Source organism: Nilaparvata lugens, chromosome 3, assembly GCF_014356525.2.
Source record: "Nilaparvata lugens isolate BPH chromosome 3, ASM1435652v1, whole genome shotgun sequence".
NCBI classification, from domain to species: domain Eukaryota; kingdom Metazoa; phylum Arthropoda; class Insecta; order Hemiptera; family Delphacidae; genus Nilaparvata; species Nilaparvata lugens.
In genome coordinates, this window is record NC_052506.1 from 71,110,228 (window position 1) to 71,126,070 (window position 15,843).

At 33.5% G+C, this 15,843-nt stretch overlaps 1 protein-coding gene across 1 annotated transcript in view; it reads left to right on the plus strand.

Moving 5' to 3' along the window:
- LOC111046552 (zinc finger MYND domain-containing protein 11) overlaps positions 1-14,536 on the plus strand; it is a 39,576-nt gene extending 25,040 nt beyond the window's left edge. Inside the window, exons 12-16 of the mRNA XM_039422880.1 lie at positions 2,437-2,776; positions 4,449-4,870; positions 6,784-6,912; positions 7,073-7,081; positions 9,153-14,536. Coding sequence (XP_039278814.1) covers positions 2,437-2,776; positions 4,449-4,870; positions 6,784-6,912; positions 7,073-7,081; positions 9,153-9,275 — 1,023 coding nt within the window. The 3' untranslated portion in view covers positions 9,276-14,536. The remainder of the gene's footprint in view (positions 1-2,436; positions 2,777-4,448; positions 4,871-6,783; positions 6,913-7,072; positions 7,082-9,152) is intronic.
- Positions 14,537-15,843: the final 1,307 nt, after the last annotated feature.

A 15,843-nucleotide genomic window follows, 5' to 3' on the forward strand; every position in this document is an offset into this window, starting at 1 on the left:
GAAAACTATCATCTAGAGTGAACCTGCTTCAGATTGGTGGGTTCTTGACGGGGGAGGAAGGCTAATACTCTGAGCATAAGCAGCTTTCGCTCTCATTTACAGTGCTGTAGGTATGGAGCTCAGGTATGGCTGGGTAGCTGCCACACTCGTCAGATTGATGTTGCCTTGATCAGTGCAATGCGAGTGATAACTGGCTGCCTGATGCAGACTGAGACAGACTGGCTCCCTGTTCTCAGTAACTCAGTTTCTCCACCACATTTTAGAAGGCAAGAGTTAGCTTGCAGAGAAACGAGCAAAATAAGCAAGCTACCAGAGCTTCCAATTCGCAAAAAAAATAAAATAAAATTTTTTTTTGGACAAAAAACATAATTACAATGACAAAAATCTGGTGTGGTGCACTCACACAACTTTCCTTGCCGTTATGAAAATTGATCACCTGACGCTAGTGTGCCCGCGCATCTCAAGTCTACTTATAAACAAAGATCTGAGCCAGCTGGTGACAGGACAATAACGCTGGAGACATACGAGGTCTGCTATCTCTTCATAGTGAATCATTTAATAGAATCAACAGTTGCCAACAGTTTGCAATTGAAATAATAACATTTTCTCGAATTTCGTGCTTATTTTCAATTTTAGGTGAAAATGTTACTGAACATTAATTGTAGAGATCTTTTTCACTCAACATTTTTTGTTTAAATTTTATCTTAAGCCTGATAATTGGGAATCTAAAATCGAACTTTGCATAGATGGGGCGTAGCTCCTGAAATTTTTACAGATATGAGACTTGTGGCAGTTGATAGAGCTTATCAATTACTATTTTTGGTATAAATTTAATCGAAATCGTTGGAGCCGTTTTTGAGAAAATCGCGAAAAACCCTGTTTTTGACAACATTTTCGCCATTTCAGCCGCCATCTTGAATTGCATTTGATCGATATTGTTCGTGTCGGATCCTTATATTGTAAGGACCTTAAGTTCCAAATTTCAAGTCATTCCGTTAATTGGGAGATGAGATATCGTGTACGCAGACGCACATACACTCATACACACACACACACATACACACACACACACACACACACACATACAGACCAATACCCAAAAACCACTTTTTTGGACTCAGGGGACCTTGAAACGTATAGAAATTTAGAAATTGGGGTACCTTATTTTTTTTCGGAAAGCAATACTTTCCTTACCTATGGTAATAGGGCAAGGAAAGTAAAAATGGTTATAAAAGGAAAATGTAAAATACAATAAAAATGGAAAATACCATTAAATACAAAGATCTGCTTCTGGATTTTTCAACTCAACTGAGGCTCAAATCCAGAAAACCTTTCTAGCAGATCCCCCCACATTTAGCAAACCCTCAAACACATCAACAGTGAACCGAGGCTTGGCAATCTGTTCCAGTGAAACAAAGACATAGTTGATGATCCAACTAGGAGAGTGAATGGTTTTGAGCTGCCTCGCCAGTTGTGGGTGAGACTGAACACATTCAGAACAGGACAGGGAAGATGCCAAAAACATGCATCGATGGGGTCTATCTGACACCTCTCTTTGTGAATGTGGTCAGGAGCAAACCATCAACTACATCATTGCCGATTGTCCATTGACAAAATTTCAGGGAGGACTACAGAAGTCGCATGTAGCAGATGACGAGACCATACTCTGGCTCAAAAACTTAAAAATACTTGCATGAATTGTTTATTTGTTTCTGCCACTGTCTATCCATACGACATATATGGTCGTGGGGTATATATATTCTTTCAATCATTGTATAAACACAATATTTATATATAGAACACTTCGGTTCTCATTTTGATTCAATTTTGATAAAATCCAACTTGAATTTGCCTTTCCAGTTGAAATGAACTGATGATTCTTAGTAAAGTTTGTGATTATGTGTTATTTTTTATTACGAGTTTTCAGTGACTGTTATTTGTCAAGGATTGAATGTTTAGATCAATGTATTGATTTCGAACCCTAAATTTCTTGTTCCTGATTACTAGCATACTAACTTCTTCATTTTCTGATTCTTTCCCTACTGTAGTTATAGTACACACCACATAATTTTCGAGCTCTTTTATTTTAAAGCTAGCTGATTGAACATTATTCTTTATTGAAGAGTATTCTATGATGGACCGAGAACATAATATTACCATTTAGCACTTTCAATTTTAAATGAAATATAAGTTCTAAATTGAACTAGTGGTGTGCTTTGTACAAGTTTGGTTAATTTTCAGTGGTAAGTTAGTAGGATGCACAAATAATAGGATCTTTATCTGTGTATGATTTGAATAAATGTATCAAATACAACAAATTTTCTTCAAATCATTCAAATTTTACTATTTTTAATATTCGAGCTATCTTCGTAGAAAATTATTTCCTGATAATTCTTAAAATTTTCATTTACAAACAACATATTCTTGTTTTTATAGAAAGTAATTAAGAAAGAAGTTGTGGCTGAGGCTGAAGATGAGAAGAGTCAGTCCTGTTCAGAAGAGTCATCAACACTGACAAGCCCTCCATCGACCGCTTCTGCCGCCAAAGGGAAGAAGAAGAATGCCAAAAATAGCAAAACAGCTCCTTCCGTAGCAGATGAGGAGTCATCGCCGTCTCCCAAGAGAAAAGTTCGTCAAAAGAGGTCTGTTGAAGTGGCCCCTGTTAAGATAGAGCAAGAAGAGTGTTCCATTGCTTCTGAGGACGCCATATCTACACCCGAGAACGATGAAAAAGCAACGACACCTCAACACACGCCGTCAGGATTAAGAAAACGAGGTGACCTTTTTTATTTAAATCCTATAACAACCTATAATTTTATTCAAGTTCATGGCATTCGTTTCTCTTTTTTGTGTTCTTTGTCCAGAAGTAGGTAGTAATAGTAAGTAGTAGGTATTGGTCAAAATAGTGTATAGAAGGTTGCCTTGATCACATAAGACGCGTGGAGAACGCAGCCGGCTATGATGTGACGTCATGCTGCGACCTCTCGGCCCGGCTTAACATGCATTCAAACGTAAAAATGCCTAACTTTGAGCCCTCATAGCAAATTAACCATCAACACTACATAGAAGCGAGTGACATCAAAATGTTCAGCATTTTATCCTCTTTGAAACAATATCAGAACCAATTTTCAATAAAAATCCTATAAATGTTACTGGCGAGTCTAAAACAAATCGTTTGAACACAGGATTCGATTTGATAAGACCATTTCAAATAAGTTTTTGTACTTTCTCTTAATTTTTTCTGCATCGTTTCAGTTTTTCATCCCTATGAAAGTCTGTGGAAAAAACTAACAGCTTCTTTAGGAATTTCAGGATATTAACGTTATTTTAAAACCAATTCCGGAAAAAATGGGAACCCATCAACGGATGCATAATATTATCACAAAAATAAACAGTCTAGATAAGCCCTAAGAATGTATGAACATCATTTAAACATTATAAAGATTTTTATTTATCCTAATTATGAACAGAAAATAGATAATCACGACCTTCAATGACTTCAATGCTGTTACATTACACTACCATAATGTAAGGTAGTTGAAACATTTTATGAATATGAAAAATTAATGTTATTGGTACTTAAAGTTATAATTAGTTAAAGTATTTGAATTATAATTAAGATCTATTCTTGCTTTACACAAATATGAATCGGTTTTACCGATTGAATATAGTGACTTTAAGGTCAGAAGGAAAGGAAAGATTAGGAAAGGAAGGTAAGGAAAGATTCAAGGACTTTCTACACTTTTCGAAATAAATCAATGTTTTTAAAATACATACTGATGTAAAGCTAGTTTCTTTCTGAATTGAATAGCATATTCATATTTTTTATAAATACAGCGGTTTTCATGTGAGGAATTGATATTTGACGCGGTGTTTTGTTTGTAATTCATATGGGAAGCCGGCGTTTGCCGGCCGAGAGGTCGGAGTTTGACGTAGGCTCATGTCATCTCATGCGCGTACGTAAACGCGATCTAGGCAACCTGCATTCTTGGGTATTGGTACCAATAAAATAGGTAGTATAAAACCATAACTATTGTATAATTTGAGCTAAATATGCCATTGGAAACAGGAAACTCTCAGGTTTCACCTGAGTCCCGCTTGTCAACAGTAGCACGCATCCTCTTGGGTTCTAGAGAAAATGGCATCTTTATACTAAAAAAAAAACATTTTTTGATTTACGTTTATTGCTTTGATAGTGAGAGTCTGTAGTAAAAATGTTGGCTGGATTTTCGTAATGATTAATCTTTTTACATCATAGAGCATTTGACGACGGTGTTGACATTGCCAAGAAACAGATTTTTTAGATCGCAACAAAATTTGCTCTTTCTATTGTTTCTTGACTTGTTTCAAGTACTTGTAAAATTATCTGAATACTATAATTCATTCATGTTAGAAATTATGTAATATTCGTATATAGCTGAGTATAATGGTTACTAAATTCATTGCAGGTCGACCTCCCGGCTCGAAAAATAAAACGCCAACAAAGAAGATCTTGTTGGAAGAAGAACCCAAATCTAAGAAGCCCAAGAAGACTACTAAAAGTAAGAAGAAAGCATCGAAAGATGACGACTCAAAGGATTCTTCGGAAGAGGAGGATGAGGAAGCCGATGACGAAGAGGACGATGAGGACGACGAAGATGACGATGATGATGATGATGATTCGAGCTCCAAAGATGTCAAAGAAGAAAAAGAGGATCTTGAACCGATGGAATTGACCGAGGAGATGAAGAACGAAGATAATACTGAGGATGGCGAAGATGAAGAGAATAGTAAAGATGAGCTGGGACCACCACAATTGCAACATGGCCCCTCTTCCAAGAAAGAGAGCCCAATATCTTCCACCACTCTTTCTCCTCCTCATTTAGTCAAGGTACATTTTCTCGCACAATCAATTACATTACATTTTAGCCTACACACTTGATACAAATTTACAATTTGCAGGGTGCAGACTGAATTCCTGGTAGTGAAAGAGCTTGGTTCATTTACATTGTTTGGCCCGGTTGCACAAAAGCCTGTTAAATTTTAATCGTGATTTAATCCCACGAAAACCTGTCTGAAAATACTTATTTTTGAAAAGGCGTTCTCTGATTGGTTCTTGTGGCATTCAATCATGATTAAAATGTAACAGGCTTTTGCACAACCGGACTTTTTAGTTTTAGTAGTTTTTATTACTTTTTTGGTAAACGGGAAATTTTCCTAGAACTTATTTTTTCTTGATGTAAAAACAAATTGCAGAATATTATTTGAAATTCAAAAACGCATTTTAAAATTATGGAAAACAGGAAAATCCAGTTTCCAACTACTGAATAACTTATAGAAAATAGAGTACTCAGCGTTAGGCAATTATATATTATTATTATTATTAGGGTAGGCTATATGAAAAAAACATCAAAATAGAAACCATATCGAGAATCATGTACATAATTATAGAATAAGAGAACGTAATAACCAAGAATGTATACAGCATTTGGGCAAAGATCACTAGGATATTTAGGGCCTACAATACCTAATAGAAATCAAAGGAGAAGGAAATTCCAAAAATTAGACATTGGAAATTCCAAAAATTAGACATTGGAAATTCCAAAAATTAGACATTGGATATTCAGTATTGGAATTCATTTGTACTGAGGAATTAATAATAAAGAGGATTTGAATTAAAGTAGTATTCTTTATATTCTTTAAGTAATCTTTAGGTATAAATAGCTCCTCGGTTTAGTATGATAATTGTACTAGGTGATGATTAGGGAAATAGATATAGTTTTAGATTTTCGAAATTTTTTGTATTAGTCTATCTTTAGCATAATTTTGTATTAATTTGAAGATATCCTCGACACATATTATATTATATAGTGAGGTATCGTTTTGAAAACTTTGAATAATGTTATATTATTGAAAATGTATAAAATTATTATGCAATGTTCCTGATTTCAACTGATCGCGATTCTTCTGGAGAGGGCCACGTGGTCGCACTTTTATTATTGTGACGTAATGTTCTGCAGAGAAGAATAAGTAGAATTTATTGTGATGACATTTCAAAATTTTTAAAAGCTTTTCAAAGCCATGAATTATTATGGAATTGACAAAAAAGGGTGCTTTTATTTTTATGTTATTTCAACTTTTTGCTTCAATTAAAACAACCCAAACTACACAAAACACAGCTTCTCAATATTATTGTTGTATCTAGTACGTATTGAGCTGTCATGACTAGTGTAATACTATAGAACTATAGAACCACAGAAAACTATAGATGGCCATGGCTTTGTGGGTAGTGCCACAACACAACAATGCTACATTCCAGCTCTACATTCCCTGTATACAAGCGCCTTGAGTTTTTCATTTGTTGAAGGTAAATTTTCCCCTTTCATCGAGGTCTCTTCATTTAATTTTATGGTTTGATCTGTTCTGTATATTTCTCAATTAACAGGCTATTCATATAATTTTTGCAAATATTTCTTAGAAGATAATTCTTACTCAATATCAATTTTCTAATTTTATAGAATTTCATTTTGATATCATCACTTCTAAAAATTTAATAAAAAAAATGTTTTTTTTTTTAAATTTGGTTTTAATTGAAAAAAGGAAAAGTCATGGTTACTGCTATGATGTGTTGAAAAATGAGTCAATTTTGGGTTTAATAATGAAATTAGTTGAGTTCAAGTATATGTGTAAGGTAGGCATTTCTCGAGCTGGTAATGAACATGATTAGCTTTTATTACAAATGATGTTGAATCTTGAATATGAATAACATAATCAATAACTTGTAAAACATCTAAAATTTCACAGAAAGAGGACGAAGAACTAGAAATGGTGAGTTCATCATCCCAAGAACCACAGGTTAGGAGTGTGGCTATCCAAGCCAAAATATCTGACAAAAAGTCACAAGAGAAACCAAGCAAAGAACTCATCAGTAGGGTAAGTTTCTAAAGTCATCATTCTTGTTTGCTTATATTTCTTGGATATCATTTCAATGATGTTTATTGAAGTTTCGATGTTTGGTCATTTTTAATAGTCTCTGCTAATTAACTCATTCAATCTTTCAATAATATTATTAGTTTTAACTGTTTCTTCAAAGAAGCAATGGGTGAGTGCATTTGACTTAGAACTTTCTAAAATTTATCACTGAATCTCACGGTAGTATAAATTTTACCTTGATAATCGACTATTTAGTATTGAATATTGGATTCTATCTCACAACTAACGTTCATATTACATTTTTGTCGTTGAGCAATCATAATTTTCTTGCTTAATATTCAAACAAATCTTATAAGGTGATGATTCACTGTGAAGATGACGAATGAAATGATTCTTTTCTAATAGTTATTGATTTATTGTGAAGATGAGTAATGAAATTCTTTTTTCCTCCACCTACTGTCTAAAGTACTTACTTTACTCCCTGAAACCTAATACTAAAGTGTCACTTTTTCGCTCTCGGTAGTAAAAAACAGAAAAACTCCCTAGGGAGTAAAAGTGACTCCATTTAAATAACATGGGGAGCATCTCTATTTTGAAACTTACATTGTAATAGGTTAGAAGGTCTAAGCTCAGATGAGAAAGCATGATAGAGGTGTCTGTCATTGAGTCAACTGAATTCAATACCACAACCAGAAATTTGATCAACTCATGAAATATATGTTTGTATGATAATTATTATATTCTTAATATTAGTAGACGATAAAAATTTATACAATTTTTAAAATATTTTATTCTGTTCAAAATACCAGCCAACAAATATTTTTGATCTGCAATTCAAATCTGAACCGCGTGATCTGGAGTCAGCCATTTTTGGTAGCCCAGCTGATATAATTGTTACAACTTTTGCCGATAGATAGCGCAATCAGCAGTGCCTATCAGACGACCGGTTTTTAGGTTTTAGATTTAGGTTATGTTGTTAGGAAACATTGTCACCAATACGTAAGTTATTAGAATGATTTTATTTGCAGTTTCTATAAAAAAATGTAGATGGAGGAAAAATGTTGTGTACATCACGAGCGAAAAATACTTTTTCTCCCTCAGGAAAATTGTTGCCCTCGGCTTCGCCTCGGGCTTCAAACTTTTTCCCTCAGGGAGAAAAAGTCGTACTTTTCACTCTAGATATACAAATAACTATTTCCTCGGTAGTAAAAAACAGAAAAACTCCCTAGGGAGTAAAAGTGACTCCATTTAAATAACATGGGGAGCATCTCTATTTCGAAACTTACATTGTAATAGGTTAGAAGGTCTAAGCTCAGATGAGAAAGCATGATAGAGGTGTCTGTCATTGAGTCAACTGAATTCAATACCACAACCAGAAATTTGATCAACTCATGAAATATATGTTTGTATGATAATTATTATATTCTTAATATTAGTAGACGATAAAAATTTATACAATTTTTAAAATATTTTATTCTGTTCAAAATACCAGCCAACAAATATTTTTGATCTGCAATTCAAATCTGAACCGCGTGCTCTGGAGTCAGCCATTTTTGGTAGCTGCTCAGCTGATATAATTGTTACAACTTTTGCCGATAGATAGCGCAATCGGCAGTGCCAATCAGACGACCGGTTTTTAGGTTTTAGATTTAGGTTATGTTGTTAGGAATCATTGTCACCAATACGTAAGTTATTAGAATGATTTAAGAAGGTATAAAAGCTCGCCCTTATTGTTTGCTATTCTTTAACTGAATAATCACAGTTCGTGATTCAGTGTCAATCAAACCACTGTAAACACTTGTTACGTATTACGAGTCAAGCAATTAAAAGCGGATGTGAGTCATCACTTTTATAGCGCAAATTCAATGTTATTGTAGGCTCTCCTTTCAATGAATATAGCCAAGTACTTAGCTGTATTTGAAGCGAATACTCGTTGGGAATCGACTCTTCTTGAAAGCCATTATTTTTGATAAGCTTGTTTGAATTTGGAAGAATAAGACGTTGATGTGTTTTATATTACTATAATGGTTTAGTGGTATTGACAACATCAACGTCTTGTTGTCAATACTGGTATTTATACCATTATAGTGGGTTTTGAAAACATCAACTTCTAATTCGTTTAATTATAGAGGAATACCGCAACATCTCTTACCATACAATCAAATTATTGTTTGAATTTGATTAAGCTCCCCCAGACAATTATGACTTATGAGTGATGTGCTTTGGCATTGGCATTGCAGTGCTACAATTGCGAGGCAGAGGCGATCTACCACTGCTGCTGGAACACAGCCTACTGCAGCACCGAGTGCCAGCAGCTGCACTGGCAGAAGGAGCACAAGCGCGTCTGTCGTCGGAAACGCTGATCCGAGCTGGAAGATGGTCGCTGCTTGGCCGCCCAACTACCCAACTATCACCAGTTCATGCAGAACGAAATGCAATCCGACTCCTGCTAAACTCGTGATTCGGGCGCCAACTGTGTACCTTCTACTTCATTCAAGAAATAAGATGTAGACTCATGCTAAGACTATACCCAATTATCACCAGTTCATGCAGAGCGAATGGTGAAAATGGTGAACGTGAACGCGGTGATTTGGGTTCCAACTGTGTACCTTCTACTTCATACAAAATGAGATACAGACTCAATTTAGATAGAGGAGCAGGTGTTCGCTTTTCAACAGTGTACCTTCTACTTTATCGAAATGATATGTAATCAGATTCATGCTAAACTAGTGATTCGGCCTCAACTGTGTACCTTCAACTTGATACAAAATGAGATACAGACTCAATTTAGACAGAATAGCCGGTGTTAGCTTTTCAACAGTGTACCTTCTACTTCATCAATCAGCCTCATCCAGACCAATAATGGTTACCTTTATTAACCAGACTCATTCATGCTAAACCTAACTACCGGTAATTCTGTTTACAACAGTGAATCCTCTACTTCATTCAAAATGAGACACAAACAGATTTCATTGAAACAGAATAACCGGTCAATTAGTTTCTAACAGTGTAACCTCTATTGAAAAATGAGACGCAGACTATTGAAACCAGTTGATTGGTTTCCAACAGTGTACCTCCTACTTAGTTCATAATGCGATGCAATGAGACTCCAAACAGAGCAACCGGTTATTTGGTGTCCAACTGTGTACCTTCCACTGTAATTTTATCCTATAGCTTTAGTGTTTCTACTACTTATATTTGATGTGAACCGATGGGGTTGAACAACTGCTAGAGATAAGTCAGTTACGAGAATGGCCGTCTTTACAGTTACCGATTGTCGGCCGACACTCAGAATTTATTGTCCTTCGATTGGCTGAAAATCAGCTTTTGGTGAGAATTAGCCAATCAATTGGCAATAGGTTACATCACATCAATAGGACAATTTCAAGAGTGTCGGCCGACAATCGGTAAGTGGGAAAACGACCAATATGAGGTGTGGTGGAGAATAGAGTAGGTAGGGCAAATGCGCTCTGTTTGTTCTGCAATCTGTTTGACACTAACCTACGGGGCAGCCCACGATATTACTTCCCAACCTTATTCTCGTGACTGAAATATCTATATATACTGTTGCCAAAGATTAGAGGACCTAGATAGTAACTATGTAACATTACTTACATCAACTTCCAAAAAATTATATTATCTCCGGAATGAACTATGATTTCATATGAAGTTGATCAACAATGTATTAAAATGAGTAAATTAGCAGTTCATTAATATTATAGGACAATGTTTCTGAATTTCTCGTCGTCCTTGAACTTTAGTAATTTAATTCAGTATTAGATTTCCTTATTTATTACAGTACATGTTTTGTGCGAGTTTCAAAACACTGGGTCACATGTTCACTTTGATCCTGTATCAAATGTAGGATCTATCTACTGAAGAGGCCCAGACCCAGTGCCTTGAACCGCTTCCCGGATTTAGAAACTTGAAGTACTGTTGTAAATGTGTAAGTTTGATAGTACTTTGGATCAGTGGATCAGTCTAGAACAGTTTAATCATTAGGCAGTATTTTATCATTCAGTGTCTAGAATACGACTATTTGGCCTACATAGGAGACTATTTTATCAAGAGAGTATTTTTTTAATGAAATTATTCGCTCCCAACAACACGGCTTCCAGTTTATTACCAATCATGCTGTTGCTCTACTACATAAATTCTTATCTTAGGTTCTAGAAATCTCGTTTCTTTTATCACTATGTCAAGTTTGGAAGTGAACTAACTATATGTCGCAATTGTTTTCAACTCTTACATTTCTATATGTGAGAAACTATTAGATTTGCTTTATTCCACTTTTGGGAGTGATTGAAATCCATTCAGATTTTGTTTTCATTAATAATACTTGTAAATTGAAATAGCATAGTACCTATATATAGCGTTGTGTCTATTATTGCTGTACTAGATTCAAACTTGTAACTAGTTTCCCTACTAGAGTAGCTATTGATGTCATCCAGTGTAAATATTCTTGGAATCTCATATCATACAGTAATGAGTATAAGTGTCTAAAAAGTTATCCCTACTATCACATTATTTCATCATCTCAATGAGTTGTGAATGTATCTGTAAAGTGCACTTACCAAATTAACCTAATCCAGAAACTCTGAATCAATTTTGTAACTTTTCCAACTTCAAGGAACAATTTCGTGTACATGTTATCTTATTGCAGAGTCGAATAGTAGCAAGCATTCAAAAGGCACTCCAGTTTCAAATGTTCGGGCTGAGACACTAACTCAAGCTCTGTTGTAAATTTGTGAAAACAATGGACCAGAGTCTCACATTATTTGTATCAGGTGTATTAAAAATCATCTTAACCTCAATACCTTACTCCATTGAATCCCAATATTTTCTTTCGAATTCTAAAAGTATCTTTTTGTTTTATTTTATTAAAAAAATTTTGTGACTTACTATTTTGTAGTAAACACTTGAGTGCTTCAAGCGCTTTCCCTATTTTTTCTCTTTTTCTGTACAGATTTAAGGTCATGATCATTCCCTTTCAAGATTACTTTTATATAAAATGAAGAAAAGCTATTAGATGATGACTACTATATTGTACTTATTTGAAAGTGGTATGACCACTTTGAAGTATGTATAAAATGAGTTGAGACTTGGCCCTCCATCCGAAGAAATAACAGCCGTGAAATTGCGACTTTTTCAAATTACTAATTTGCCCTCAAAGTTTTATATGAAATATCCCAGTAGTACATGCAATTTCTTCTGATGGGAGGTCCAAGTCTCAACTTATAAAAATTATAGAATACTTGTACACAAAATATCTTGGATAATGTGAAATATTTTTAAATTTAGTTGTTTGCCGTCTTGTTAAACAATATATTCACATTCTGTGTGCTTACTTATCTGTTTGTATGGAATATTGTGACCGTTTGTTGGCCATTAGTGTTGACTTTTACCCAAGTACTTTCTGGCTTCCAAACTCCCTTCACAGTGATTTGAAACCAATCGTGAATTGTAGATACAGTAAATCATTCCTCATCTACCTTATTGTCCACACAGTCTGAAACTCATATTACCATGTGTGTATGCTAGGAAAGCCAACCTAGAAATTAATGAAATTGTTCAATAGAAATTGGTGTTGTGAATCATGTTCTGTGTGAATTTCAATGTCCTTTAGGTAGCTCTTCGTGATACAAATGTTTTTAAATATTGGAACAAGGAATATTCCTAAATTTAATTTGATTAATTTTATTTTTATTTAAATTTGGAGGTTATTCTAATCTAATATAATTTTTACAACCAAAATGTAACCACAATAGTTCAGAACAATCATAGAATAAGCAAATAGTAGAACTGTAAGGACCTAAGAACCCCTCTATGCCCAATGTGACGAATGGATTAAAATAAGATTAAAATATAACTCTATGTGTAGGCTACTCTTGAAAACATAAAATAATTTTTCTATTCCGTAATTTTGGTAGGATTCATAAAATACTATTTAATTGAATACTGTGTCTTCTTTCATACATTTGATTGTTATTTTTGTATTCAATAAGTATTGTAAATTACATAGATATTTATTTTCCGTCGACTACTTTATTATATTTTATTTTATTTTCATTTGCACATGTATATATTTTGTAATATGCATATTTTCAATTCTGCTTATCGGTGAGGGGGTAAAATTTAAAAATGAAATAATAGCAATAGATTGTATACATCTAGTTTGGATTGAGAGGGGTTTGATTCAAATAATAATTGCATCTGTATTTAATTCTCAATCCAACTTTTGTAACTTCTGTACTTTTTAAGGACTGCTAGTCCATTCCAAAGTGGATAACATATATAAATATGTTGAACATTTATAGGACAACATATTGTAACATCCTTATTCTTTTCAAATAAACCTTTCCTTCCGAGTTTTCTTGTGACTTATGACTTCCTACAATATGGGGTAAATTTCAAGTCCAGTAAAAGTATAATATTTGTAATTTTCATATTGTACAGTCCAAACATTAATTCTTCTGCTTATTATCTTCATACATATGATCATCACTTGAACATTCCTTTAAATCTTCATTATTTTAGTTACAATAATGAAATTAAAGTATTTTGAAGGGACTTGAAATCCTTCAGATAAACATACTTCCTCCAAAGCGACATTATTCTTTCTGTTTCAGTAGAGGAGTAGTGATTCAGTAGGGAAATTATGATTGATGTGAACTATCATTCTCTTCTCTTTGAAATGGCTGGCTCGAGTATTGACTATTCTTTTGAATGATCTCATTATCAATTATTAAGTAATTTGATGTCTATGTAGATTAAAGTTATCTAGCTATTGTGAGATCTGTTAAATCGATTATATTACATATTCCATGAAAACATTCAATATTGTTGGAAATCAATTGTTTGTTCATTATAATATAATAAGAGAGCAATTCATCTCTCTATTGAGAATTTTCAACATCAGTGTGTCGATGTTCTATTAACCTGTACTAATAGTTGTAGGTCTTCTTGAATGTACAGTTTGTGTTTCACTCATAAAAAAACTAAGTATTAAAATTACATAGAAATTATGGTGCATTATTTATTTGGAAGCATTGCAAACATAATAATATGAATATAATGAAAACTCAGAGATGATTCTATTTATTTGTTTTATTTCAAATAATTTATCTTGTAAATAGTTATGATCCATACTTACTATTGTCCTAAAATATAATTGGAAAAACCATACACTGTTAAACATCCTGATTGCAGTATCTTTTTTATGTTGTGATTTCATATTTTATTTTACATATTCTGTATAATCTATATTGTTTATTTGAGTGTTGAGATTTTTCTTTAAATTGTATTTTGTATATTTCCATCTGATTATATTATTAGTTATAACTTGATGTACTACATACAGACGTTGTGTTTCTTTAACTGTTACTGTAGACTCTTGTTGGGAGAACCAACTGTATTTTGTTCGGTGATTATATGTGGAAAACTTTATTATTAAATGATAAGATCAAGATATTGAAACTATCATAAATATATATACATTTTCTAGGATTACATGAAACTGATGTTATTGTACCAAAGAGTACAAATATACACACGTTTTATTAATTCAATGTAGTTTACCAGTGTCAGATCGAAAATAAATTGTACATTTTTAATAAGTTGTCAACAGGTGTTTGGTTTCATTTATTCCCTGCAGTATAGGAAAGTATTGAATCATTAGATCCAAATTTAGTGAAGGATAGTTCACCTTTCCTTGTTGTTGAAGGGAGTTTTCATGGTAAAACTAACTGACGCGCGTAAAAGGATGACCGCTAGCATTTCCTTTTTGCGGTTGACATTAGCAGAATGAAGCAGGACATGCACTATCAACAATACTCATACTTATTGTTCAGAACGTAAACTTTCAGCAAAGGGAATGATCAGTATTGCAGCTAAAGCTAATGCTAATCAAGACTAATTGTACTAGAAATTGGTGCAAAACAAAAATAATCTATGGAAAGTTATATTTAAAGCTCTTTTGAAAACTTCTACCAAATCACCAAATAGATTCACCAATCACCAATTCACAAAAGACACCAATTCACAAATCACCAATAGAAAAGTATTTTCTTGCAAGTGTACTTGTTGAATGAATCATTAAAATTCATTGAAATCATTCATATGATTTGTGCCTATGCAATTTATAAATAAATAATCGTTGTTTTCAAGTTCAATTTTTCAAGTCATCAGTTTTTCTTACTTGTATTGAATGGATAAATAGATATGAATTAGTGCTATAATAATAATTATTTGTCCATTAAATCATGAATACCAATTGCATCTCCAAGCCGGAAATAACTGTCCCCGTTAAATTAACGCTTTTACAGACTGATGCAGTGATTTGACATTCGCTGTAAAGCGGAACTAGGCCATGGATGCAAATTAAATGTCCCTTATAAAGAGAGCATTTCTCCTTGATTCATGCAGAATCGTCGGTTATTTCCTTCCTGCTTAGAATGAATTTCTCCAAATGTGTCTGCATATGACAAGCGAACTGAGTACTATTTCATAAAATTAGCATAACATTTTTCTGATAGTAGTGTGGCGCTCCAAGCCTGTTGTGTTTGTAGGCTACTTTTTACTTCATCTCATTTGGATTTTAGAGGGTTGTGTTTATATTTTATAAAAGTCATATTTGTTTTACCATTACTTACCTATCTTTTGAATAATACATGTTTACTGTGATGATTTTACTTCTGAAGAAAAATAATTCTACGAGTAATAGCAGAGTAAACTACAGAGAAAGTAATAGAAGATAATAATAGTATAATTTTGTTGCTCGTCGTGGATTGAACAACAGAAACATTGTACTAAATCAAATTTATTCCATAAGATGTATCAGGAAAACATCATACTTGACTTCTTATTATATTACGTCATTGACATGTCTACAATGAGAGACAAGACCAAAGTATGAATTAGACTAGTTATGAG